At 36.7% G+C, this 26,079-nt stretch overlaps 1 protein-coding gene across 7 annotated transcripts in view; it reads right to left on the minus strand.

The window, feature by feature from the left end:
* Positions 1–26,079, minus strand: part of st18 (ST18 C2H2C-type zinc finger transcription factor) — a 70,386-nt gene extending 44,307 nt beyond the window's left edge. Inside the window, exons 1-5 of one of the 7 annotated variants that reach the window (XM_039685026.2) lie at positions 25,950–26,079; positions 13,350–13,387; positions 13,063–13,192; positions 11,514–11,632; positions 10,707–10,815 (exon numbers count right to left, since the gene is read on the minus strand). In XM_039685026.2, coding sequence (XP_039540960.2) covers positions 10,707–10,815; positions 11,514–11,591 — 187 coding nt within the window. In that variant the 5' untranslated portion in view covers positions 11,592–11,632; positions 13,063–13,192; positions 13,350–13,387; positions 25,950–26,079. Of the gene's footprint in view, positions 1–3,468; positions 3,568–7,289; positions 7,540–10,706; positions 10,816–11,513; positions 11,633–13,062; positions 13,193–13,349; positions 13,388–16,867; positions 16,945–23,218; positions 23,322–25,949 lie in introns of those variants that run through there. The other 6 variants (XM_089125614.1, XM_089125615.1, XM_089125616.1 and 3 more) reach the window with 6 other exon arrangements.

Genomic DNA, 26,079 nt, shown 5'->3' on the forward strand with positions numbered 1-26,079 from the left:
AAAAGGGAAAGGTTGCCCTTCATGGCATATGTTTGGAAACTCACGGCCACTGACAGTGTTGAGCTCTGATTATGAAATCGAACCCTAAAACAATCTGGCAGTGCAAGTGAGGGGGAAACACACTTGTGATTTAGATTCACTTCGCATTGCTTTGGGGGATTCCCACTTACTGACAAAATATGATCAAGTTTTACAGTCAGTCAAAGTACCATATATGTGCTAATTCAGCCTGATCTCATGGCAATTCGTATTTTACAAGGTGGCTAATTCGTACAAATTCATACGGCCTCACTTGTACAAATCCATACGATTTTTGCTAATTCGTACATATTTTATGAGTTACCAAATTTGTATGAATTCGTAAAAATGACCTTCCCCTGACCCCTCCCCTAAACCTCCCCTTCACATAGGTTTAGACAAATCGTACGTATTCGTACTAGTGAGGTTGTACGGATTCATACGAATTAGCCACCTTTTATCACTCATACGAATTTGTACGAATTAGCCACCTTTAAATCACTCGTATGAATTCGTATGAATTAGCCACCTTTTGATCACTCGTATGAATTTGTACGAATTAGCCACCTTTTAATCACTTGCACGGATTCGTATGAATTAGCCACCTTTTGATCACTCGTATGAATTTGTACGAATTAGCCACCTTTTAGTCACTCGTACGAATTCGCCACCTTTTAATCACTCAAACGATTTCGTATGAATTAGCCACCTCTTAATCACTCATACGAATTCGTACGAATTCGCCACCTTTTAATCACTCGTACGAATTTGTACAAATAAGCCACATTTTGATTACTCGTACGAATTCGCCACCTTTTAAATCACTGGAACGAATTCGTATGAATTAGCCACCTCTTAATCACTCCTACGAATTCATACGAATTAGCCACCTTTTAATCACTCGTGCGAATTAGCCACCTTTTTACCAAGCCAAGTTTTACACTTAAAGTAGAATATATGAGCTTCTTATAATTAAAATTGTATCCACTTAAAAATAAAGTTAAAAAAAAATTAAAAATACATTAATAGATTAAAACCACAACTAATTGTGAGTAATGATAATATTTCAGTGCCACCATGACAAAAATATGATAATGACCTGTAAAGTTTTACACTTAAAGTAGAATATATGCGCTACTTGAAATAAAAGCATTAATTTAAAAAAAAAAAATAAAATTATAATATTAATAGATTAAAACCACAACTAATTGTAATTCATGTCATTATTTCAGTTCCACAATAAAGACAAAAAAATAATAATAAAGTGTAATCGGTAAAGTTTTAGAATATATGCACTACTTTAGTCACCCGCAATTTGTTTAAACGCAACTTTAATAGCATCGCTGATCATTATCAATGCTAAATATTGTATATGATATGTAAAATGAGTTAATATGAGCACAATAGAAACAGTAAAGATGAGGAATACTTGAGCCTTATTAACGGGGTTCTTCGGGCTACACACGTGACACTTCACCTCATACACACGCACAAGCTGAGTCTAACAAACACACATCTTCAAATCCCGACATAAAGCAAAGCGAGCAGGTCTATAACACGGTGGAAAGTCCTCTTTGGCATCTCAACAGACACCAGCACCACGAGCTCAGCTTCAGCACATCTCCGCTGTGCTGTCATCAGTTCAGGCTGGATCCTGCAGCTCAGGCTGTTCGGGGACTTTTAAGTGATTTTTGCCAGTGTGTGGCGAAATCCCCAGGCCACCTGGATTACAAACTCTAGTCCTTTAACTCTTGCCAGTCTAAATCCATGTTAACTCGGATTTACCTCTGGCATAGGAATTCCCAGTCCGAGTAAGCTTTGTTTGGAAAGAGTTGCGCCTAAGTATTTTATGCATTAAAAAAAAAAAAGGTCTAGTGGGGAATTCTGATTTAACTAAAATGTCCAAACGGGCTGAGGGATCAGGATCATGGATTTATGAAGTCTCATTCTGTAATCTTCTAATAAACAGAATGGACGCGTGCACACTTTTGTCATAAACTTGTTTTTACAACTTGCTTTTAAGGTGCTTACAATAAATGATGTCTACGCAAGAAATAAACTCCAAGAACATTTGCAATCATTTCCGTAACAGCCTTATTTCATCCTAATAACTACAATGCTTCTGCTAGCATGACAGTAACGACAAGAAGACACCACACACTTCTACTTAAAGTTAATTATATATGAATTATATATACTATTATGTAACTCTATAAGCCATTTTCAGAATTAAAAAAAAAAATCTATATTTATATGTATAATACAAAAATTATTTTTTCCAAACAAAACTCTCTGTCCTCATAGGGAAGTTCAGCTCACTTATAAGCAAACGTGCACGCACGCACACATGACCCTACAGTGAGGTCACACTATTTTCTTCTTAAAAGGTCAAAACAGCCACATTATGAGTTTAAAACAAGCTTCCCAGACCAGCAGATGGAACTTGAACATGATTATATGCATCAGTAAAATGAATAATCTTTAAGGAAATGTAAATTTGACTTAATAAAGGGATTTAATAAAGAGGATTGTGAACACTCATAGCCAGGGAAAACAAAAAACAAAAAAAAAAACAGAAAAGATATGCATCTTTCAAATAACCAAATGTTCAATAAAGTAGTACTTTATAAATTGAAGTGTTTGCTTTTATCAGATTGTTATTGAGCACAACTTTAGATATTACATTGAGTGTGTGTGCGCATCACATCTGAACCACATGCTTTATATTTAAAAAATAACAAATATTAAAATAAAATATGCATTTTCGATATTGTTGCGTTTATGCTATTTCTAAATGTTATGCAAATTTTGTGGGAAACCAAAATGGCTATTTTATATTATAACAAAAAGAAATATTCAAAAAAAAAAATGGTAGGCATTTAAAACAATTTTTTTTTACTTTAACCACATTATTAAAAGCAACTGTGCGGAAGCAAACTTTGAGAAAAGAGGGGAAAAAAAAACTCAATCGATCCTCTGATTTAACAGTCCTCCTGAAATAAGCACTTAACCATGTAACGTAAAGTCCACTAAATCTGGCTTTTGACATGAACCTACTTTTGTTTTCCCTGCAATACATATATGACCAACAGCCCAAAGCATAACTAAACAAAAACTACTAGTTCCCAATTGAACAAGCTGAGAACATTGAGGCGAACACAAAAGTAAAGCGTGCATGCAGAAAGACAAACAATGTATTAATTACAGTGAAGAGTTGTATCTAAACAAGAGTGTCTCTGAAACATGCTTCCAGGAGCATCACCCCTCTCAAACACGACCCTGGAAATGACAGCGTGCAGAAAGCACTGCACTTGTCTTGATGCATTTCACAGATCAAGCCCTCCATCCAGCCAAGCATCTTTCTCACCCAACCCACCTCTCTCTTTCTCTTAACACACACAGACGGACACAAACACAGTCAGCGGGGCAGTGAAGGGCCACCTGACTTACCACATCCACGCGAGCTTTTCACGGCGACATGAAAGGTGTTGTTAGTGGAGAGCAGAGGAGGTGGGGTCGGGGTTACGCCGTGTCTTGCTGTTGTGTCGCGTGGCGAGAGGGGAAAGCGAGTGCTTTGGGTATCTATCCCCCCGACTCCCCCCCCCCCCTTCAGCCTTTGTGTCATTCATTTAACCACCAATCTCATTAGGCAGCGACGCACAATGGGCTGAACTATTTTCAGTAGAAATATACCACATGGTGACCCTCAAGGTAGAACTGACTAATCTCATAAAAGATGGATAAGAAAAAAAAGCAAAGCAAAGGTCAAAAAATAAATTAATAAATAAAGATGAGAATGCTTTCATATATGAACCTAAATAAAACATCAGTTTGTGGCTTAACATAAATGAAATTTATAATACTTCATTTTTAGTGTGTATTAATAGTTACAAAATTAGGAGTGTAAAATTTGCGTAAATATTCTATTTAAATATAAATACATTTTTTAAACATAGATCATATGCATAAAGCATATCAAATATTTTTTTCGTTTGTATTTTTATTTCTTTAATCACTTTATTTATGCTGTGTCAATGGATGAAAAAATAGCCTTTTGGCTAATTCTGGTACATTTAAAGTAATGCTAATTAATGTACATAATAATAATAATAACAATAATAATAATAATAACAATGGCTAAAAAATAATTAAAATAGTGCTATTTTATCTTTAGCAAAAAATTATAAAGAGTGCATTGCCAATTTCAAACTTCAAAACAAAAAGAAACGTGTTTAAAAATCAAAGCGATGTAAATATAAAGTGTAACACTATAAAGAAAAAAATTCGGATTTATTTATTTTTATATATATATATATAAAAAAAAAAATATTTCCTAAATGTATCTACTGTGAGAATGCTGAAATAAGGTACAATTAGTTTTATTATTATTACTCCAAAGTTTTGGGGGAAAAAGTGTGCATTGAAAAAAAGTATTTTAAAACCAAAGCGATGCAAATATAAAACATAAATAGACAAACTATTAATACATTTTTTTTTTTTAATCCTCAATATTTCTATTAGGACCATGACTAAAAAAAAAAACATACTGTTACTTCAATTACAACAGTGTTTTGGGGGAAACAATGCTAAAAGACATACAGAAAATGCCAATATCGCTCTTGAAAACAAAAAGGCGACGTTTGGTAACGTTACACAGGCTGCTGTGTCCTTCTGACTCCAAAATGGTCTTTCTACTCATAATTCCATGTAAAATGCATTAAGGTGGGACTCACACCAGTGGCAGCTGTCCATAATCAGCAGGGACATGTCTATTGGCTAACTTGACCCATGTCAGTAGACAAAACAAACAGAGACACACACACACACCATAAAAAAAAAATTAAAAAAAGATTTCTAAAGCCTAGGACTTGCCGAGCGAGGTCACTGGAGATTTTCCAGACAAACGCAATCCGGAGGGGTGGTGGATGGTGTGTGTGTGTGTGTGTGTGGTGAAGGGGTGGTGGATGGTGTGGTTAAAGGGGAGGGGGGGAGAATAAAAAAGGACAGGCTTAGAATCTCATTTTACCAGACCGCACACAATCTGGGCTCCCACTGAACTATCTCTGCCTGACCGCTTTCTATTTATCCCTTATCAGTGTTTACCAACCGCTACTTCTCTTTCATTCATACTGTGCGGCAGTTCTCTTACTATCAGTCAACAGCTGACACCATGGAACAGCCTCAAAGGCATAGGAAAGGATCAAAACTGAACCAAAGCTGTTTAAACAATACAACAGAGGAAATAAATTCATAAATCCTAATTCTTCCCAACCCACAAGGGTGCAGGCAGATCCTTTATAGTTAGGCCAACAAACACACCCGCAGCCAATGAGGTAACACTGCTATCAAGGTAGATGCTGAAATATATTCAGAGGGAAAAAAAAAAGTGTCAAAAAAGGGCCCATGTAATTTTAATTACACAACATGGCTCACTGCCTTTTTCCTGCTTTACTTTTTTTCACTTGCTTCTATTTTTTGCCCGAGTACAAATTGATCTTCATGCCGGATTTTTATTTTTTTCCACTTCGCGCAATCACATTCGGTTATCTGTCATATGCCTACAGATTCAAAGAAACATTTGATGCGTCGCTAAAATCTCCCACAAACGCTTACGCCAATCAGACGGAGAGGATTCAGTGGCTGTTGTTCTCATTCGGACGTTTTCAGTTAATTGCAAATATAATTCTGGAGTCATCGCATCAAATCGGTCGGTGCTAAAAATCAAACGTTGCTCTATTGTGTGTAATCTTCCTGCCATGCTCCTGATTCACTTCTCAAACACACACACACACACAGCGCTCTGTTTTCCTGGACTACTGTTCAAAAGTTAAGTAATTAATTACATTCAGTCTATCACCAGCTGCTCCACAGCAGATGGAACATTTTTAAAACCTTGTTGAATTAAACCCGCAAAATTCATTTGCCTGGATTAACCAAGTGAAGTTTGTGCATGGATGGCTTTGTGCGAGGGGTTCAGGAAGAAAAAAACTAAACAAAAAACAGGTAACAAGATGCTACACGGGTACACAATTACCATGTGAGCGTTTTGGTGTTGATTTATTGGGCTAAATGTTTAGCATTACCAAGCTGAACCCAAGTGTTCATTTGAGGAGTTTTATTCGTGGCATAAACGAGCAGGTCAAAAGGTCATGAAGGTTAAAGCCGAACCCAGATGACCTTCAACAAAGCCGCGGCCGGTGTGCGAGGAAGAGAGGATCTGTTCAGCACCAGTTTGCTGAGCAGCACCATGGACAGTTCCCTGATCGCTCACATGACTGGATGAAACTGTTGCGCTCCTGTAATGAGCCTGACAGCAGAAGATAAGACATCATTCAGCTTGCTTAAGTGACACAATTCTTACTGATGAATAGAGATAAATAACAAAAAGGGATGCGTTTTAGTTAAACGTTCTGTTTAGATTAACAAAATCCTGGCTTTTTCACTCAAACATTAGTTTATGAAGATTGTCTTTACGTAGTACAGTAATATGATGATTCATTTGTTAAAAACGGCAAAACATTTTAAGTACTAAATATTTTTGGCCTGAGAAAAAGTTCTTGTGTGTTCAATGAAAATGAACCTGTTGACATGAAAGTGACTCCAGAATTAAATTTCAATTTAGAAAATTCAGCTGACGCGTGAAAGTGCCCTCAAATAACTATTCATTTGTAATAATTAAAACTTCCGTCTTAAAGTTTTAAACATAAACCCAATGCTGAAGTCTGTTTTATCCACATGAACACAGATCTGAGCTTGCCTTCCGGGTGGCAACCGCTAAAAGACAAACCGAAAGCAAACGCTGTGCGACCTAAAGACAGCAGGATGGAAGGCAGTGTTAGCGCAGAAGTTTGAGATGAAAGACAGGAAGGGCTGTGTGTGCTCAGCTGCTGTACCGAAAGCCCAAGCTTTGTGCTAACACACAATGCTAACACGTCTAAGACTCGCTTAAACCCTCCGGCACACGCGCAGGGACTTTTTAATTTAGGTAGACAACATCTACTGTTATCTGTGCGATTTCAAAATAGGCCATTCTTCTTCAAACACACATCTGCCCTTCTGAATCCTACAAGTCGCTTTCAGCAAACAATAAAACAAAAACTGGATTTTACTTTATCAAACAATACACAGATCTTTTATTCAATTCTAAAATTCCCCATTCAAAACTTTTCTATTCTACAGCAACACATCCCGTCAGCTCCATTTGATCCCCAAACACGAGACGGCTACAGCTACTGTCACGGAAGAAAACAATCAAACAGCGTAGCACCAACCTACTTGACTGCTGCTGAAAGTTAGCTGCGGATTGCGTGGTCCCCGCTCGGCTGATGCTCTAGCGCTGGAGCCGGTGGCTTTTGAAAGGTAGTCCCCAGGAATATGACACACTATGTCTGTGACAGCCCCGAGATAAGCACCTGCGTTCTGCTCTCTTTCTACGTCACACCTCCCTATTCACAAGCTCTCAAAATGATGCACATTTGCACATCAACAGCAACCCCTCCACTACCACACACACACACACTTCACTCCACTCCCACATCCGCAAAACATAAAAACCGGCGAACAGAGGGGAGGAACAGACAGTTTTTTTTTCTCTCTCCACATGCACACACTGATTTATCCTGCTCTTCCTAACATGTGCACGCAGGTGCGTGTTTGCTTTGAATTGCGTCCCTTTAAAAAGCTAAACTTTCACGCATATATTGTTGTGATGGGGGTTTGGGCATATGTCCTTCTAAACACCCCCCTTTACCCCCATCCCACTCCACCCACAATCTCTCCTCCCCCCATATCAGTTACCATGCAAATGAGATGGAATGTCAGCCTTCGGTAGCAGATGGTCAGAGATGATAACAATGGCTCAACAGACCAGTTCCAATGTCTGCCACTTTATTGCTACGGAAACAACAAGCAGAAGTATATGTAATGAGAGGTCGGCCTGGTGGATGTTTTTTCCTTATTTGCACTCCATGCCCTTTCTGAAATGAGTCTCACCCCGGGTTTTACGCTATTATGTGTGCCGGGTCGTTCTGTGAAACGGATGAGGTGATTTTTAACATTCATTTTGTGAGATTGTGAATTATTAATCAGATAAACGATGCGTTTTAGTGTTAATAAATTGCCGTGTTAAAGTCGGCATGAAACGTAGGTTATTATCGTGACAAACAAGGGGCTTCATTTTGTTCATGGGGAACTGAGTGATTCATTGGATGGTTGTGGTTTGCTATTGGTGGATCTCATGTGAGTGACAGGTTGCCCCGCCCTCGCGCCAGTAAACACATCATCAGAGAAGAGAGGAGATGATGAAAGTTATTTTGGCTAATGATTATGAGGGCACATGAATTAAAAAAATAAGATAAAATTTGATATACTGTACACTCTAAAAAATTCTGGGTTGTTTTAACCCAATTTTGGGTCAAATATGGACAAACTCAAACATTGGGTTAAAAATGTAATTAAAAAATGTAACCTAATGGCTTGGTTTGTCCATATTTGACCCAAAATGGGGTTAAAACAACCTAGCATTTTTTAGAGTGTATATTACTTTCAGCATATTCATAACGCCAACCATAAAGCCTTAACCCTTAAACCTCAAAAGCAAAATTATAATGAGGAAAAGGAACTATAAAAGTAAGTTTTAGTATAATCTCATATAAACAAATAATTACGAGTTACCACACAAGTGGATATACTGACAAACTGAAAACTTGAAAATTATGAATAGTTCACAAATATTCACTATTATTACTACTAATAAAAATATTAGTAACATGACATTTTAAGATTAGTGTATAGAGATTATATGAAGGGGGTGCCTTTTCCAGGCTTTCTTTTTTAATAAATCATTTGAAATATTATATGATATTAATGTGTTGATAAATTGCATTGTACATAATTATGCTTTTAAAGATATAAATGCAGTTGTACCATTAAATTTGACCTTACAAGACTTGAACATTTTCAATGATCACGTTTATTATAATCCTATAGAGTTTATGTATCTCCGCCTGTTTTCCGGTTCGCATTTTCACAGCATGAAGTTAAGATCTTACAGATTTATGAATGAACCGCTCGGTCAACTAACATCTGTTATGACATCCACTTCAAATATTACGATTCTCATGATAACGTTCGTTAACTCTACAATAAGTAATCCACTAATTACTCCAGCTAATTACTCTTTAACAACGATGCCGTAGAAATATACAGAGCACAGAATTGTAAAGGTCTTGTTTCTCTGGTGCATAAGGTCTATGAAACAAATACTCCTCTTCTGACAAATATAACAAGTTATTTTGACAATTTTTTTGTATTTTTTATAATCAATAGTGCTATCAAATCGATTAATCGCGATTAATCGCACCAAACAAAGTTTGTGTTTATATAATAGGTGTGTATGTGTGTGTGTATTAGGGCTGTCAAACGATTAATCGCATCCAAAATAAAAGTTTGTGTTTACATAATATATGTGAGTCCACTGTGTATAATTATTTTGTAAATATATAAATACACACACATGCATGTATATTTAAGAAAAAAATATTAATTTATATATAAAATATTGATATATATATATATATATATATAAAATAATTCTACACAGTGCACCCACATATATTATGTAAACACAAACTTTTATTTTGGATGCGATTAATCCTTTGACAGCCCTAATATATACAGTACACACACACTGTATATAATGTACATAAACACAAAAATATTATATAAACAAACTTTTATGTTAGACGTGATTAATTGCGATTAATCGATTGGACAGCACTAATAATCGATTGTTTATGTGAAAACAACATCTAAAAAAACTTTATTTCCACATTAATTGTTTAAAGTAATTGTAAAGCTATCCTAAAATGGGCTATATCACACAGAGACACAAATGTCACTGGTTTTGTAAATAATGGCCCAAGGGTTTAATGTTGTTTGGTGACTTAGAGAAGCAGGACTAGTAATTACAGGAGTGATGAGGTGTAATTTCTCCCTGTAGACTATCACGTTTGAGAAAGGTTGGGTAAGGGGGGCCGCGTTCACAGGGTGTGACGATAAAAAACCCAGAGGCAATGATGTCACGGCACTCCTTCAGCCCGCTGACTTTTGTAAACACACACGCGTGCAAATGTATACCCATCGGCGAGAGCAAACAGCGAGTGAGCCTTTAACAAACAGAGTCTGGATTACAATGACAAAGAGCGCCACACTTCTGGAGGGCGAGGAGAGGGTTCGAGGGGGGACGCCCATGGCCAAGTCCTCAAAATGAGTGAGGGGCCCACAAGATGCTCCCATCTGACGTGTCTCCGCGTGCGTGTATCCCTGCCAAGACCCTTTCAACACCCTCCTTCCTCGGGTTCAGAGAAAGCTCATATCTGTTTTGTTCTTCTCTCAAGAGGATAAGGCGCAAGCACAATGTCCGGCGAGTTTTTCATCAGCCGAGCGTGAATTTTGAGGAACAGAGACAGAAGGGCAAGTCATTACAAAAGGTTTGGCGGTTGATCTTGTTGTAGATTTCATTTGAAAGTCTAATTCCGCAACTGCTTTCGGGGAGGTTTGTCACTTCTATACGTGTGAGGGGACAGATTGCGAGGCCGTCGGACGCACTTACAACATTAAACTACATGTTTCTTTCTTCCGTAATCTCCCGCAACACAAGTGAGGAGTTGTCGCTACAAGCGTCTTACTTAATGGAAAGCCTGTCTCGGGTGTCCTCGAAGATCCAAAGACCTGGCAATCTGATTTCCAGTGCATTCGGTCAAGACGTCGCTGATCTCTCGTAATGTGCCGAGACAGCTGGCGAAAGAAAAGAACACGACACGTAAATAAGTTTTAAAAGGGATCAGCTTTGTTACAACAGTCTTGATGAATCGAAACGTCGGTGGACACGAAACAAAGAAAATCCTTGCACTTGAATATTCTGTTGCTGAAACAAGTATAATATTTAATGGTGAACATCGAGGGCACCAGGAAGTGAATAAAAGTGCATTCTGGGTGTTTGATTTGGGGCTTCATAAAAAAAAAAAAAACACATGCCACAATAGGTGTATATTAGAGGGAAAATTAGAGCTAAAGTGGGCGAAATGAAATGACATGTCACACAAAGGTCTGCGTTTTTTAAAAGTACGCTGCATGTTTGGAGAAAATGTTTGATTGCGTTTATAAAAGTATCACACTGGGTCACACATAATGTCTAAAAGCTTTTTGCATTAGTCCGCCAATTATGTAAGCAAAGTTAAATGCATCTGGAACCTGTTGTTTATGTGCCTTAGTCAATCCTACACCCGCTATGACAAATAACTCTACACTTTAGATAGAAATGCTTACTGTGCCACATTTACTGCAGTATTTTGAAGATTGTTCCAAACATTTTGAAAGCTCAATTACACAGCTCTAATCCAGTGAGCTCAAAAAAATATATGCGACAACAACGTGGACATCATTTATTAGCACCTAATAATTGATGAAAAAAGAGAATTGTGTGATTTACTCACCCTCATGTTGTTCAAAAACAAGTACGGCTTTCTTTCTTGTGTGGGACACAAAAGGAAATTCGCACTTCTCTGTTCCATACAGCTGAAGCATAAAGCGACCAAGGGCTGTCAAAAGGGCTCTAAAAAGAACAAAATTGCACCATAAATTTAGGTTTTATGACTGTATTTCATATCATTAAAAGTCATCATGTGAAATTATTCAGTGAAAATCTTCAATAACTTTTTACATCCATTAGAGTTGGCAAATTTAATTGATGCTTCTGCATATTCATACTGAACGTTTTGTGATTGGCAACAAGACCTGTGGAACGATTTTTAGATATTCAGTGAATACATAAAAAAATATATAAAAACATAAAGATTTGAAACATAAAAATTAGGACATCTAGGCTTGTATTGTGTGGAAAAAAAGCTTGATAAAAAAGGCTTTTATTGGTACTGTACTGAAGCCAAAGTAATTATTAAAATATTATTAGAAAATATTGAGTTTGAATTTTAGTATGATTTATTTTTTTGATGCATTAAATTGATCAAAAGTTACAGTAAATAGATGTATAATGTTATAATAGATTTCTATTTGAAATACATGGTTTTATTAAAGAATTCTGAAAAAAAAAAATATTGTATCACGGTTTCCACAAAAAAAGCAGCATCACGACTGTTTTCAAAATTGATAATAATCAGAAACATTTCTTGAGCAGTAAATCAGCATATTAGAGTGATTTCTGACAGATCATGTGACACCGAAGACTGGAGTAATGATGCTGAAAATTCAGCTTTGCATCATAAATTACATTGAAAATATATTCACATAATAAACAGTTATTTTAAATTATATTAACATTTCACAATTACAGTTGTACTGAACTTTTGATCAAATAAATGTAATATTTGTATAGCATTTGTCACAAAATGCAGTTTTACAGCCATTAAAAACACTTTCCCAGTTTGAAAACCCCTGAACTACAGCCAAGGTAGGTTTTATGGACTAATTTACTCATTTTATGATGATTTTTTTTCTTCTTTTGGTAGCTCCAGCCCCCATCCATTTTGACTGCATGAGCAGCATGAACATTCTTCAAAATGTGTCCTTTTGAGTTTTACGCAAAAAGTTGAGATTTGAAACAACACGAGGGCGAGTAAATGAGAGCATTTTCATTTCGGGTGAACTACGAAGGCCTAAAAAGAAATGTATCACACACACAGCGCCATTGTCGTCATGACAAACTCCGCTTTGCTCAGGTGCAGCAAATTGTCTTAACAAGGCGCATAATAAGTGGAATGGAGTCCATCTGTGTCCACTGATAGTGTGTCAAATGGTTTAAAAACACCTGTGAGAGAGACTCACCTGTCCATGCCTGCTTTCTCAATCAAAGCATGAGCGTCCTGAGCAAATGCTAATTATAGGATGCCAACCAATACCTGGAGAACAGCTTGATCGGATTAAAATAATTGGCAGATCATTGGATATGTAGGAAAATGTCAGTGACACTGACTCCTGCGTTTTGGATTCGAGGTTCGCTTCAAGGTTTCAAACTATAGGACTCACATGTGCAACAAGCTGAAGTCCTCCAGGGATGTTTGCGGTGTGTTGCTGCTGTGGACCTGGTTAACAAGGTGGTCTCCAGCATCGCCTGAAGTGATTATCTATGCCTTCCTAACTAGGTGCCTCCATGGACCTGTGGGCAGAATAGCAGATGTGCACTCATATTTGGGTAACAGAAATCCAAATTCAGTCTAGATGCAATGCAGGAATACTCCATTGTTTGACACATCTGCCCAAAATAACCAATATCACTGCTCAACCAAAAATGTAAATGGTCATTATTTACTCACCCCTCTTGTCGTTCCAAACATGGATGACTGGCTTACTTCTGTGAAACACAAAAGAATTTATCAATAATGAATGTGTATATATACAGTGTATATTTTGTTATTGGAAGGAAAGATTATCAGAAAAGAGCAACATAAGCATAAACATCCCGTTTCTCACACAAAATTATCATTGAGGCTTAAAGGGATTCTCCACCTTTTCTCCCCCAGTCGAGTTTTACCGTTTTCGAATCCATTCAGACGATTTTCTGATATTTAGAAGAATACCAGTAACCAGACCCATTGACTTTATGGACCAGAAACAGAAATATTCTTCTAAATATCAGATTGGAAATTCAAAAATGGTAAAACCCGACTGTTTAACTCTGAGGGAGTTGTGAAATGAGCCTATTTCCAAAAAAAGTGGAGTATCCATCCCTTTAAGAACAGTTGTAATGAACCCATGAACCAAAAATTGGATAAACTAATCCAGCAAGTAGTCATACAGATAATACAATGATCGTGATCAGTAGCTCTGATAAAAAACCTAGTGGGATGCATCCTAACAGAAATTGAACCTCATAAGGGTTTGATTTGCAAGATTATACTATAAAAATAAAGTGCACCACTCAAATAACGCTCTTCGTGTGAATTGCATGGTTTCAACACAGACATTTGACGTTAGCATGCTGCTAATACAGTCTGACGCTAAAAACAATACACATAACACTCAAATATTGGTACAGAAACCTCACTGTAAAATCTAAAGTAAACATTAATAATACGACCTGATATGAAACTAGCTTGTACTTTATACTTGATATGAACTGTGACCTGCTGGAAGACAATATACAATCCCACGGTGTAAATTGAATATGTTGGAAAAACTCATTTGTACCTCCATTGATTAAATTGTCAAATAACTACAAGTAATTTTGCAACTACATGTTAACTAACTCTCATTAGGAGACTGTAGTAGGGTTAAGTGTTAAGGTTTGGCTTGGCAGAATAAGTTGCATAGTCAGTAGAATGTCTGTTTATCAAAGTAAAATGTTATCAGATATTAAGCAGACAGTCTCCTAATACTCTAATGACTGCTAGTTACAATGGTAAATGGACTGCATTTATATAGCGCTTTCATAGACCTAATGGCCACTAAAGCGCTTTACATAATGCCTCACATTCACCCATTCACACACGTTCATACACCGACGATTGAACCACCAACCTTTCGGTTTGCAGACAATCCACATGAACCACTGAGCCACTGCCACCATCGAAATAAAGTGCAACCCAATCGTGTTGCAGTGTTAATTTTGACAGCAAATTTTGATTTAGTTTTAGTCTTTTGACTAAAATGCAATTTAGTTTTAGTCATATTTTAGTCATCTGAATTGTTTTAGTTTTAGTCGACGAAATTCAATACGATTTTAGTCGACTAAATCTACATTAGATTTAGTCGACTAAAATATAATGGGTTTAGTTAAATTGTAATGCATTAATTTAGAATTTAGAACGGAAGAATTCTATTTAGAAGAATTACGGAGGAATTACTAATAGAAGAATTATGGATAACCGTACCGAATAAAGATCTTTTTTGCATCGTCACTCTTATTCATATGTATATGTCTGCTCTACTCATTCTCCCAGACGTTCGCATTTTTTAACGTTTTATGATCAGCACGTTACAGTACAAATGTGCGCATCTACCACTCACGCAGGACATCAGCTCTGACTGGATCGCTTCCCAAATCGTCACTATCTAACATTTTCGTCTAGTTTTTGTTTGTTGACGAAAATGTCAATCGATTTCCGTCATAGTTTTTGTCATTCAAAATTAGTTTTTATTTAGTTATCGGCTCATTTTCGTCTGTGAAAAAATGTCGTTGACGAATCATTTTCGTCATTATTTTCGGCAACGAAATTAACACTGTCGTGTTGTATTGTATTGTGGGAGTTTGTAAGAGTAACAGGTGAGGTAGAAATGCCAAAAACTCCAAACTACATTTTCCCAAGTGTATTTCTATTTTAATTTCAAAATAGTATAGCCTTTAAGTATAATATATTATAAATATATTCATAATGTACTTTGTAATGCATACCTTTAGGTATGAAAGGTAAAAAGCCTTCAGAAATTGGTTGTTTGTCATGTGTTTTAATGCATTATACTTTCTAAAGGTGTTAATGAAGATACAGATGTGGTTACAACTGTTCATACAATGCATTGTATAATGAATGCATTACAAAAAAATAATATTTAAAGGCTTCAAGTAATGTTTTACCCATATTTTCACATATTTCATATTCATATTTCTCTCACCATAATAGAGTTTGCCGCAATGCACTATGGGATTGGCTTCTCCATTAACTAAAATGAGATATCTTAGAAGGCAGCATGATTTAGCTCCCGTCTAGGTAGTCAGCTCACTAGGATTTGGGATAGAGCCATGTCATCACATGATCAATATTAATATGCATGCTCTGACAATACAATTTCCCTATAGCAACCTTCCTCACCTCTTTAAAAACAATCAATAAAAACACAAGAGGAAGCGAGCACAGTGGACGTCAAGGATTACCAAATGTAAATGAGTATACTTTGATGCTGACTGTGTGGGATGGGATAAGATTTTCTTTACTGTGGGATTTACTGATTCCTCAACTTCGCAACAGCAGAGGTTAATCTGTCTTAGACATATTGTACAGCGTTTTTACATGCGCAATATATCCGTGATATTAAAAACTCTCCTAACAAACTGTGTCTTTCCATCACGTCGAGATTGGTCTTTAATACTGGAGCGCTACAATGGCGTGTTGAGCCCTGCGCTATTCAGTGGCATACTTGAGAGTCCAAATAACCCTCTTATTAATGTGGATGACAATGTTTTGATTGCATCCAATATGGCACACTGAATCAGCATGCAAATGCCCTTTGAGCAAAACAAAGACATTGATTATGAGGTAAGTTTCTTCGGCACAAGTAGCCCGCTTGGTGTGATTAATCGGCCTGTGCCATTGATTTCCCTTTGTTTAGATCTTTGCTAACTTTTCAGGAGATACAATTATAATTTGTTCGCTAACAATAAATCCAATCTAGCGTGCTCAAAGAAAACCTTAATAAGGTCTTCCATGTTGTTTGTCCTTTCAACAGCCAACTGAATACATCTGAAGAGAGCTAAAAAAAAAAAAAAAACAGGTCGCGCTCCTGACAGTGTTGATTTGTTTGTTTGAAATACGCTTCGACAGTATTTCCAAACAGAATGGAGCCTAATACAGGAGAACGACGAACGCCGAGGTGACTGGAGACGTTTGAATCATAATGGCACAAGTTCAGATCCCAAGCCAAAGTACAGGTATATATTTCACCTATTTGGTTAGGCACGGCTTTGTGCGGTATAACGCAACAAAAGCATCAGATGCATCAGAGTTCGGGCGATACAATGTACTATTAGCATTTGCAAGTCAAATGCACGTGTTCCATCAAAGTCCTCCATCAAAGAGCATTTGCGACGTTTCTCAGATTTAGTACTTTGAAAACTCACCCCCACCCCAGATACCGAGTCTCTCTGACTTCTCGCATCATCTCTCCAAGACACTGATAATACGATTTCAGTGTTTCTTTTTTTTTTTCTTCTTCTTCTTCTTTTGCTGTTGAGAAACAAACTGGATTATGAAGAGATCACTACATAAACAGCTTTCTAAAAGGAGCCAGCTATTTTAAAAGAGGCTGAAGGAATGCAAAGAGGGATTTAAATTTTAATTTGAATTTATTCCAGCAAGTGAAAGGTTCTTTTGAGAGGGGATTTCGGCAAAGATGATGGTATTTAAAAGTGATAAACAAGCATCTAAACCTCCAGTAAAATGCAGACATTTCTTCTTCTTTCGAACACAGAGGCGAAATAGGGCTTGCTATGGTCACAGCTGTCAACCCACAACAACACGAAATGTAAACTGAAACATCTTGCACAGATAAGCACTGCGAGCGCGCAGCCTTCAACTGGAAACTTTCTATGCCCAATGCTGAGCATTACAGGAGGAAATGTGTGGATCATGTCAGGGTTATTATCGGTAACTAAAAATAAAAAAATAAACTATTAAAAACATTTTTGTTGATTGAAAAAAAAAACTGAAATAAGATAAAATATAAATATAAATTAAATTATTATTATTATATCAATGCTGCCTTAATGGCAAAAAAAATGGAAAAAAAGTGACAAAATTAAATACAAATTTAAATATAAAAAATAATTATAATTAAATATAATTATATATATATATATATATATATATATATAAACCACTGTAAAAAATATTGTTGGTTTAACTTAAAAAATTAAGTAAGCTGGTTGCCTCAAAACTCAAAATCTTCTGTTATATAAACCACATAAATATAATTTAAGCTGATTTGACCAAAAAAATGTTGTGATTACAAATCATGAAAATATTTTTTTACAGTATATACACTGTAAAAAAAATGATTTGTTATCATAACATTTTCTCTTCTGTCAAATCAACTTAGATCATTTATGTGGTTCAGATAACATAATATTTTGAGTTTCTGATTATTAAATCAATCAATTCAATTTGTCAATTTCAATTAACTTAAAGTTAAGGCAACCTCATTTTCATTTTTTTTTGTTAAACCAACAATATTTTTTTTACAGTGTACAAATACTAAAATAACACTGGTTAATCCTCGAAAAGTAGTGGATTTATCTAAATCTGAAATTCAGAATGAAAATTAAAAACAGACATCACCATGCATTTTAAATGCATTATTAATCAACTTTCTCTTTCTCGATGATTAGTCATATTGGCAGAAATCAGTAATCCCGAGGACAGAGACCCATGAAAACATTGTATCTACTATAAGCAACTCTCTGGCTTTTCACACACTGGTCACAAGCAGCATAAATCGTGAGTTTAGTGCGTATGTGACATACATAGAACACATACCACACAAACAAAGAGTTACATCATGCTGTTGCATGGTTAATCCGATCACGGCCAGTCTTTATGCCGTCGCTATCTTCAGCAAATGCCGCCAAAAGTGGCAAGTAAACCATTTAACAAGAGTCTAAGAGAATGATTACAGAACCAGGACCGGATACGATTTCACACTGTTGGATTGCTCAATCGCATCTCCCAAACAGGCTTAAAACTGGAGGAACACTATAGGGCATCACTTTTTTTCCAGTTTTGGAAATATTATATTCGAAAGGGTGCCGGGAAAGTAACTTTTGAGTTGGCAAACTGGATTGTGCACGCTTTGAAGAGCGTATCACAACAATATGGTATAGCCGACAAGTAAAACAAGCCTCATATAAACATGTAATCATTAGGTTAGAGAGGGAGCCATTTTGTGATGAGTGGTTTTGCTTCACAAACCAGATTTGATATTGGACCTGATATTACGACAAACAAAGTTATTAAAAGGTAATGCGTGTAATTTTTTTTAGATGCTAAAACATTTTCTTCTATTACAGCTACAAATGTAGTAATTCATAGGTGAAGTTTCCCCAAAAAGCAACATTTTTAGAGCATCTCAACACAAGCAACGATGGCTCTGTGACTTTGGGGCGGGACTATCTTTTTTTCACCAACCAATGGCAGATGGGACGAGTGTCTGGGTTAATCTGATTAAAAACAATTATTATTTTAGCAATGCTAGTGGCATAAAAATGTCATACTTCATCTTTAAAATGTCAAATGAATAGTAAAATTAACAATTGTATAAAACATAAAACTAATGCGGAAAAAAACGTACATATATTATGTGCATGATAACTAGCTGCTTATTAGCACGCATATTACTAGGATTTAGGCTGTTTACACTTATAAAGCACATATTAAATGCCGTATTCTGAATGACCATTTTCTACATCCCTTAATCCAATACAATATATACTGTGCTATAGACACACATTTTTAGATAAAGCATATTTGAAATGCAACATATTTGATAGTATATATGAACTTCAAATAAAAAAAGTCCATGTATGCTCCAGTTTATTAAATTCTCAGGAATTATCTTTTCCTGACAGAACAAGGTTTGTCTGGTCTCAGTTCACTTTTTGCCATCCATTCCTGGATTTAGCCAGGCAACTCTCCTGAAAGCACAGAACAATTGGTAATGCAGGGTGATGGCAATGACTGGAGCATTGTCTCAGGGGACAGCCAGTTTCAATAGGCTCGGAAAGGCAATCCAAAAGGTGCAGATGACAATGGCTTTGTTGCTATTTATGCAGAGCAGATAGCCGGCATTGAATCAGGCCTCCCCAGAGCCACGAGAAAGACCTCTGAGAAACGTACTAACCAGGTGATAGGAGGGACATATGCTGCGGTGGATCCAGACACTTCCGAACGGAAGCAGAGGCAAAGAAAGTTTGACGAGAACAACGTGCAAAAAAGAAAAATTAAAGACATGGACGATATACATGTATAGGACTTCCTTCTTAAGCCGTCTTTCTGAACTTCTCCTCAGAAACACCAGTAGACCTCAATGGAGTTTTCATTTCAAATAAAATATTGTCCTTTCTCTCTTTCTCCATCCGTCTGTTGTTCTATCTATGCTACTATACTCTAATAAGGTAAACAAAACAAAAACATAATAGACTGAAATGTTATCTATCTATCTATCTGTCTACCTATCTGTCTATCTACTGTATGTGTCTATCAATCTATGCGTCTATCTATCTATCCATCCTCCATCTATCCGACTGAAATGTTATCTATCTATCTATCTATCTATCTATCTATCTATCTATCTATCTATCTATCTATCTATCTATCTATCTATCTATCTATCTATCTATCTTATCTATCTATCTATCTTATCTATCTATGTGTCTATCTATCTATCATCTATCTATCTATCTATCTATCTATCTATCTATCTATCTATCTATCTATCTATCTATCTATCTATCTATCTATCTATCTATCTATCTATCTATCTATCTATCTATCTGTCATCCATCTATCCATCTATCCATCTATCTATCTATCTGTCTATCCATCCATCCATCTATCTATCTTATTTATCTATCTATCTATCTATGCGTCATCTATGTGTCTATCTATCTATCTATCCATCTATCTATCTATCTATCTATCTATCTATCTTTCTATCTATCTATCTGTCTGTCTGTCTGTCTGTCATCTGTCCATCCATCCGTCTATCTATCTATCAGTCTATCTGTCATCTATCTATCTATCTATCTATCTATCTATCTATCTATCTATCTATCTATCTATCTATCTATCTATCTATCTGTCATCTATCTATCTATCTATCTATCCGTCCATCCGCCCATCCATCCATCCATCTATCTATCTATCTATCTATCTATCTATCTATCTATCTATCTATCTATCTATCTATCTATCTATCTATCTATCTATCTATCTATCTATCTATCTATCTATCTATCTGTCATCTATCTATCTATCTATCTATCTATCTATCCGTCCATCCGCCCATCCATCCATCCATCCATCCATCCATCCATCCATCTATCTATCTATCTATCTATCTATCTATCTATCTATCTATCTATCTATCTATCTATCTATCTATCTATCTATCTATCTATCTATCTATCTATCTATCTATCTATCTATCAGTCTGTTTTCCTATCTATCCATCCATCAGATAAACAAAAACATGATAGCATTGATAAAAAATGTAAGTTAATTATTATTTGTATAATATACTCGACATTTTGATTCATTCAGAGGTGAGAAACATGTTCCTTTTAAAGCGTGTATAGCCTGAAACAAAGATGTGATGTGTGACAAAAAGCAGAAAAAGACAAAAAAAAAAAAAAAAAAAACAGTTTCTGCATTTTAGCTATCAGACAGACACAAAATACTTGCTTTTGTTCATTAAAAAGGGTTGATGCTTAGTTCCATTCCAACTCTCAGTCACTTTTAATATTGAAGGTTATTTTTATAAGGGCTTCAACAGAGAGAAGCTAAGCCTCATCCAAAGAGATCCAAGATTTGTTCAAGATTAAAACTAAATGCTTCCAACAAATAAATCACTGGCATGTACAATACGTTGTTTTTTTTTAAAATGACTTTAGGACCCTTACAAGTAAAAGATTACTCATGCATCACAACTACACACATTTTGCCATGTGTAATTGCAAGGTTTATTCACTGATGTGATCGGTAAACACGCACACTCTCATTGTTAGCTTTAGCAAATGATAAACTATTGACACATGCCAACGAAGCAAAAGAGGTAAACAGCGGTGCTGCTGTCTGAATACATGTTTCCTCATAAACAGCACTAAAATATATCATCAACAGCAAGCACACTCATAAATTCATAACATCCATATTCATCCATTTGGGAACGATAGATACGCTTGATCCTCTGTTGTTAGTCTTAACGCTGGCAAAAGTGCTCTATAATTATTGCTCTCGGCACCAGGCTGAGACAAATAAAAGTTACATCGCAGCTGCATTAACATGTGAATGCGGCTTACAGAAGCGCGCGGGGTAAACTGCTCCACCTGGCTCGCCACAAACGTCCTTGTCACAAAGTCCACCCACCGCACTGGCTTCCGCTGAAAGGCCTCCTGGGGGACTTCAGTGACCATTCACTATGTTTTCTCTTTTCCCAAGCACCTGTGACTGTTTTTGTGCTTTCCCATTTTTTTCTGCCTTTGTCTCTCTCTCGTTTTTTTTTTTGGCAGGGCCCTATCATTAGGGAAACACTTTCTTTCAAAAGGAATTCTCGCCGCTAACAATGCTGTTTGTGTGTTTACCAGGGGAGGCAGGACTCATCCGAACGCATCCGAAAAGCGTGTCACGGTCACGCGGGCGCGGAGGAAGCGCGGGAAAAGGTGGGCAGCGCCGGTCACTCCTTGCCTTTCTTGGGCAGGTGCAGTTGGAAAGACTCTCCTCCTCTGCCGCTTCCGAAGGCTCATCCGGCTTCTCCATGGTCCTGGACCTTGGAGAGCTGCTTTGCCATTCCAAAGGAGTTTGGCACAATGGCTTTGTCCCCTCTTTTCATTGTGTTTCTGTAAAACACATTTGCAGCATGACTCTCCAGGTTTATCCCTCTTGTGAGCCATCTAGCCCTTTTCTCTTTCTGCTTCCCCTAAACCTACGCTCGTCTCGCCAGCCTAGAGCAACGGAGAATCATACGCGATCTGTCACTTACGCCATCTCGATTGACACTTGCCAGAATTTGGCCACAGACGTAAAAACGAGGACGGCTAAAAAATAAATAAATATGCAGATTAAAAAAGTAAACATTCTCCAAGAGAGGGGGAAAAAACAACCACATTTTCATATTTAATCCAACTTAGCAGAAACAAAAATAACACATTATGCCCTAATTGGGTGCCGTGTAGTCCACAAATACTATTACAAGGCCGATCAGGATTAGCTCTGCTACATACCTAGTTATCTATTTCGGAGTGCCAAGACTGCAAGCAGTGGGCAACTAAATTTCAAAAGCTGGCAAATCCAGTTGTCTCCTAAATACAGAAAGTACTTAAATCCGGAGCTAACACAAGAGAAAGAGGGATAAAGGGTACTCTGCATATCACCAAAAAGCTTGTGCACTTTGCAGAATCACTGGCTAGGTTAAACAAATATGCTAAGCAGACATCAAAACAATCCTTTGATCTGCAGCCTAGTTTCCGGAGCGGCGGCGGCGGCGGCTGGGCTCCTGTTGGAAATAACTTGTAGAAATCTGTACCGTTTGCCTTCAGGTAATTTTCACCAAAGTGCCAGGAATTAGTAAAGAAGCAGCACTTCTAGTCAAGTCGGGGAGATCAGATAAAAGGCGTATCAGTTATTCACCCACGCTCGCGCGGGGCTAATGATCAAGTTATTAGCGTCCGCGAAGGGTAAAAACACGGCGGCTTACGTACCTCCGGCAGCCCGGGCAGGTCCGGTGGCAGTGAAACGCATTGCCGAGCGTCGTACAAAAGAGGCTTAAGGAATCTGAATGCAGGGAAGCTATGTAACTTGCTGACTAACTTTGTCCTCTGTTTTGATGGAGAACACAATGGAAAACGCTGTCCATTCAAATCAGGCAGGGGAACAGAGGGGGCCGTGTGCCTGATAACAGCTCTGAGGGCACAGCCGCACTGGCACCGGGCGACACCACACCACTCACGCCCAACAGAACAACTTTTGTGCCGTTGTCATCCTCCAGAAGTTTGTCTTCTTCTGCAACTAGTTCCCCCCCACCACCCCACAGCGGCTGCAAACTTGTACAGTTGTGCTTTTGATTCCGACAGCTGCCGTTTTCAGGCTTCTGCTTCCGCTCGATTATGAGGGATATAGAGGGCCTGTTGTCTGTCCAAAGAGTTGAGAATTTACTTTTTGAACTCACATCGAAAATTAAGCTAATTTGACCTTTATTGTGATCTTTGATGCACTTATGCTCATGGGCCAAAAGCAAACATCATCACTACATGCACTCTCGGAAGAAAAGATTCTATATAGAACCTTAAAAGGTTCTATCAGCGCTACGTATTTGGAAGTTGGAACCCCTAAAAGGTTCTATACAGAATACCGTTTTTAGGAAAAATGTTCTATATGGAACCTTTTGGGTTCATTTATTATCATTTCCAGATGAAATATTTCATATTATTGACAAGACCCTAAAATGCATTTATGAATGCATGTGAATGATCACAAAATTCAAGATATGGGGGTTAGAAAATGTATATTAATATTATTTTATGTAGTTAATCAATCACACGAAGAGTGTCATTTCAGTTTTTCTCCACCAAAAATCAGCATGATTAAAATGTGATATTACAGTTTAATACACAATAATTTAATTACAACTACGAAATGTTGCAGAATAATGTAATATATGAATGAATAATAGCCAAATGAGTTGGTTCTTGTCATATTGGAACCTTTTTTAGCATAAAAGGTTCTTTGGAGTTGAGTAAAGAACCCTATGCTTCATATATAGAACCCTTTTTTCTAAGAGTGTGGCGTAAAAAAAGTTTATTTTAACCCAACATTCACCTTGTTGAACACCAAAGATAAACATTGTAGTTTAGATCAAGCTTAAGTTTTGATTTATCATATAATACATATAAAACGCTAAGATAAAAACTTGATTTGGCATTAAATTTAACCCTAAGAGTGCTGGGTAAATATTAAGGCATATTCTAGTTTATTATAACAATTATGCAAGTAAAAATTAGGCAACACTGTATTTTACAGTGTCCTTGTTACACGTTACATGAATTATGCATAATTACATGCAACTAAACCAAACCCTTATCCTAACCATAACCCTATAATAAGTACGTGTAGTTACTTAATATTACTAAGTACTTAAATGTATAATTAGAAAACCTTAAAAAAAGTGTAACACTATTATAACAGCTCATAAAATATTATATTAAAATATTAGCATTTCATAAGTTTGAGATTAGAATGAAGTAATTTTTATTCAGAAAGCATGCATTGAATTGATCAAAAGTGACAGACTTTCACATTTGTTAAAAACTATTTTTTAAATGGTGTTCTTTTGAATTTTCTGAAAAACTATATCATGGTTTCCCCCAAAATATTACCTGTATTAACTGTTTTCAACATTGATAATAATAAAGAATATTTCTTGAGCAGCAAATCTGCATATTAGAATGATTTCTGAAGGATCATGTGACACTGAAGACTTGAGTAATGATGCTTAAAATCCAGCTTCGCTCACGAGAAAATATTCCATTTAAAAGTTTGGGGTCGTTTTAATATATATATTAAAAAGGTGGTTTATAGTATTACTATGGTTACATGATTGTGCAATGTGTGCTTTGTTTTAGGAATATGTTTTTTTTTTTTTTTTAGAAAGGCCTGACCAGGGACTGAGGTTGCAAATTAACCTACTGGCTAGAAACCTTTTATGCAACACATTTACACATTTTGTTATGGCTTTGCCTATTACAACTACGTATGTAATAATGTGCGCTGCATTGTCCCTGACAAATAAACTAATAAATAAATAAATAAAAATAAAATGACGCTGTGCTAATACTCAGTACTCACATGGTATTATTAGTTATTTCAATTCATACTTTCTCAACAAAAGTCACAGTATAGAATAAAAATAAACTGAATTCAGGTCATAGCATGTATATATATTTAGCATCAAGCTGTAATCCCAAAACATCCTCTATATGCAAAAGCATCACGTCACACACACCACACAGGAAAATACTAAATAATGCTCGGGATAAAGTAATACCAATAAAAGAATGGGGGAGAGAGGAGACAGGAATACATGTGATCATTTCTGCAGTTGTGTAAATGTAGGAGAGGAGAGCGCTGTGCATATGTATCGTGGAGCTAAATTGTGAAATGACAGATAGAGATTCTGGGTGTGATAGTGTGGAATGACTAACTAATAAGAAGGATGCGTCGGTCTGTTAGCGGAGAGAGGCATTAGCACTCTGGCTGTCAATCACATCGCGGGATGCGGGGGCCGGGTTAGGGTGGGCTGGTCTGTTGGGGGGGTGTCTAAACAATTATCATTTGCACAAAGACCAGAATTGTCAATATCACACTCATTTTGACACTCTCAAACAAGCTGACTGATAAGAAAACGGTTATATTTTCTGAAATAAGAAAACTGACCTTAAAAGTCGCTGTGCTCGTATGGTTGCCAGGTCTTTGCTAGATGATCTAGATGTCTTTATTATATTCTGGACCGCATATTCAGCTTCTTCAGCACAAGCATATGTGATTTGCTTCAGTATTTTATCAT

Source organism: Pimephales promelas, chromosome 22 (assembly GCF_988280905.1).
Source record: "Pimephales promelas chromosome 22, fPimPro1.hap1.1, whole genome shotgun sequence".
In the NCBI taxonomy this organism is placed as follows: domain Eukaryota; kingdom Metazoa; phylum Chordata; class Actinopteri; order Cypriniformes; family Leuciscidae; genus Pimephales; species Pimephales promelas.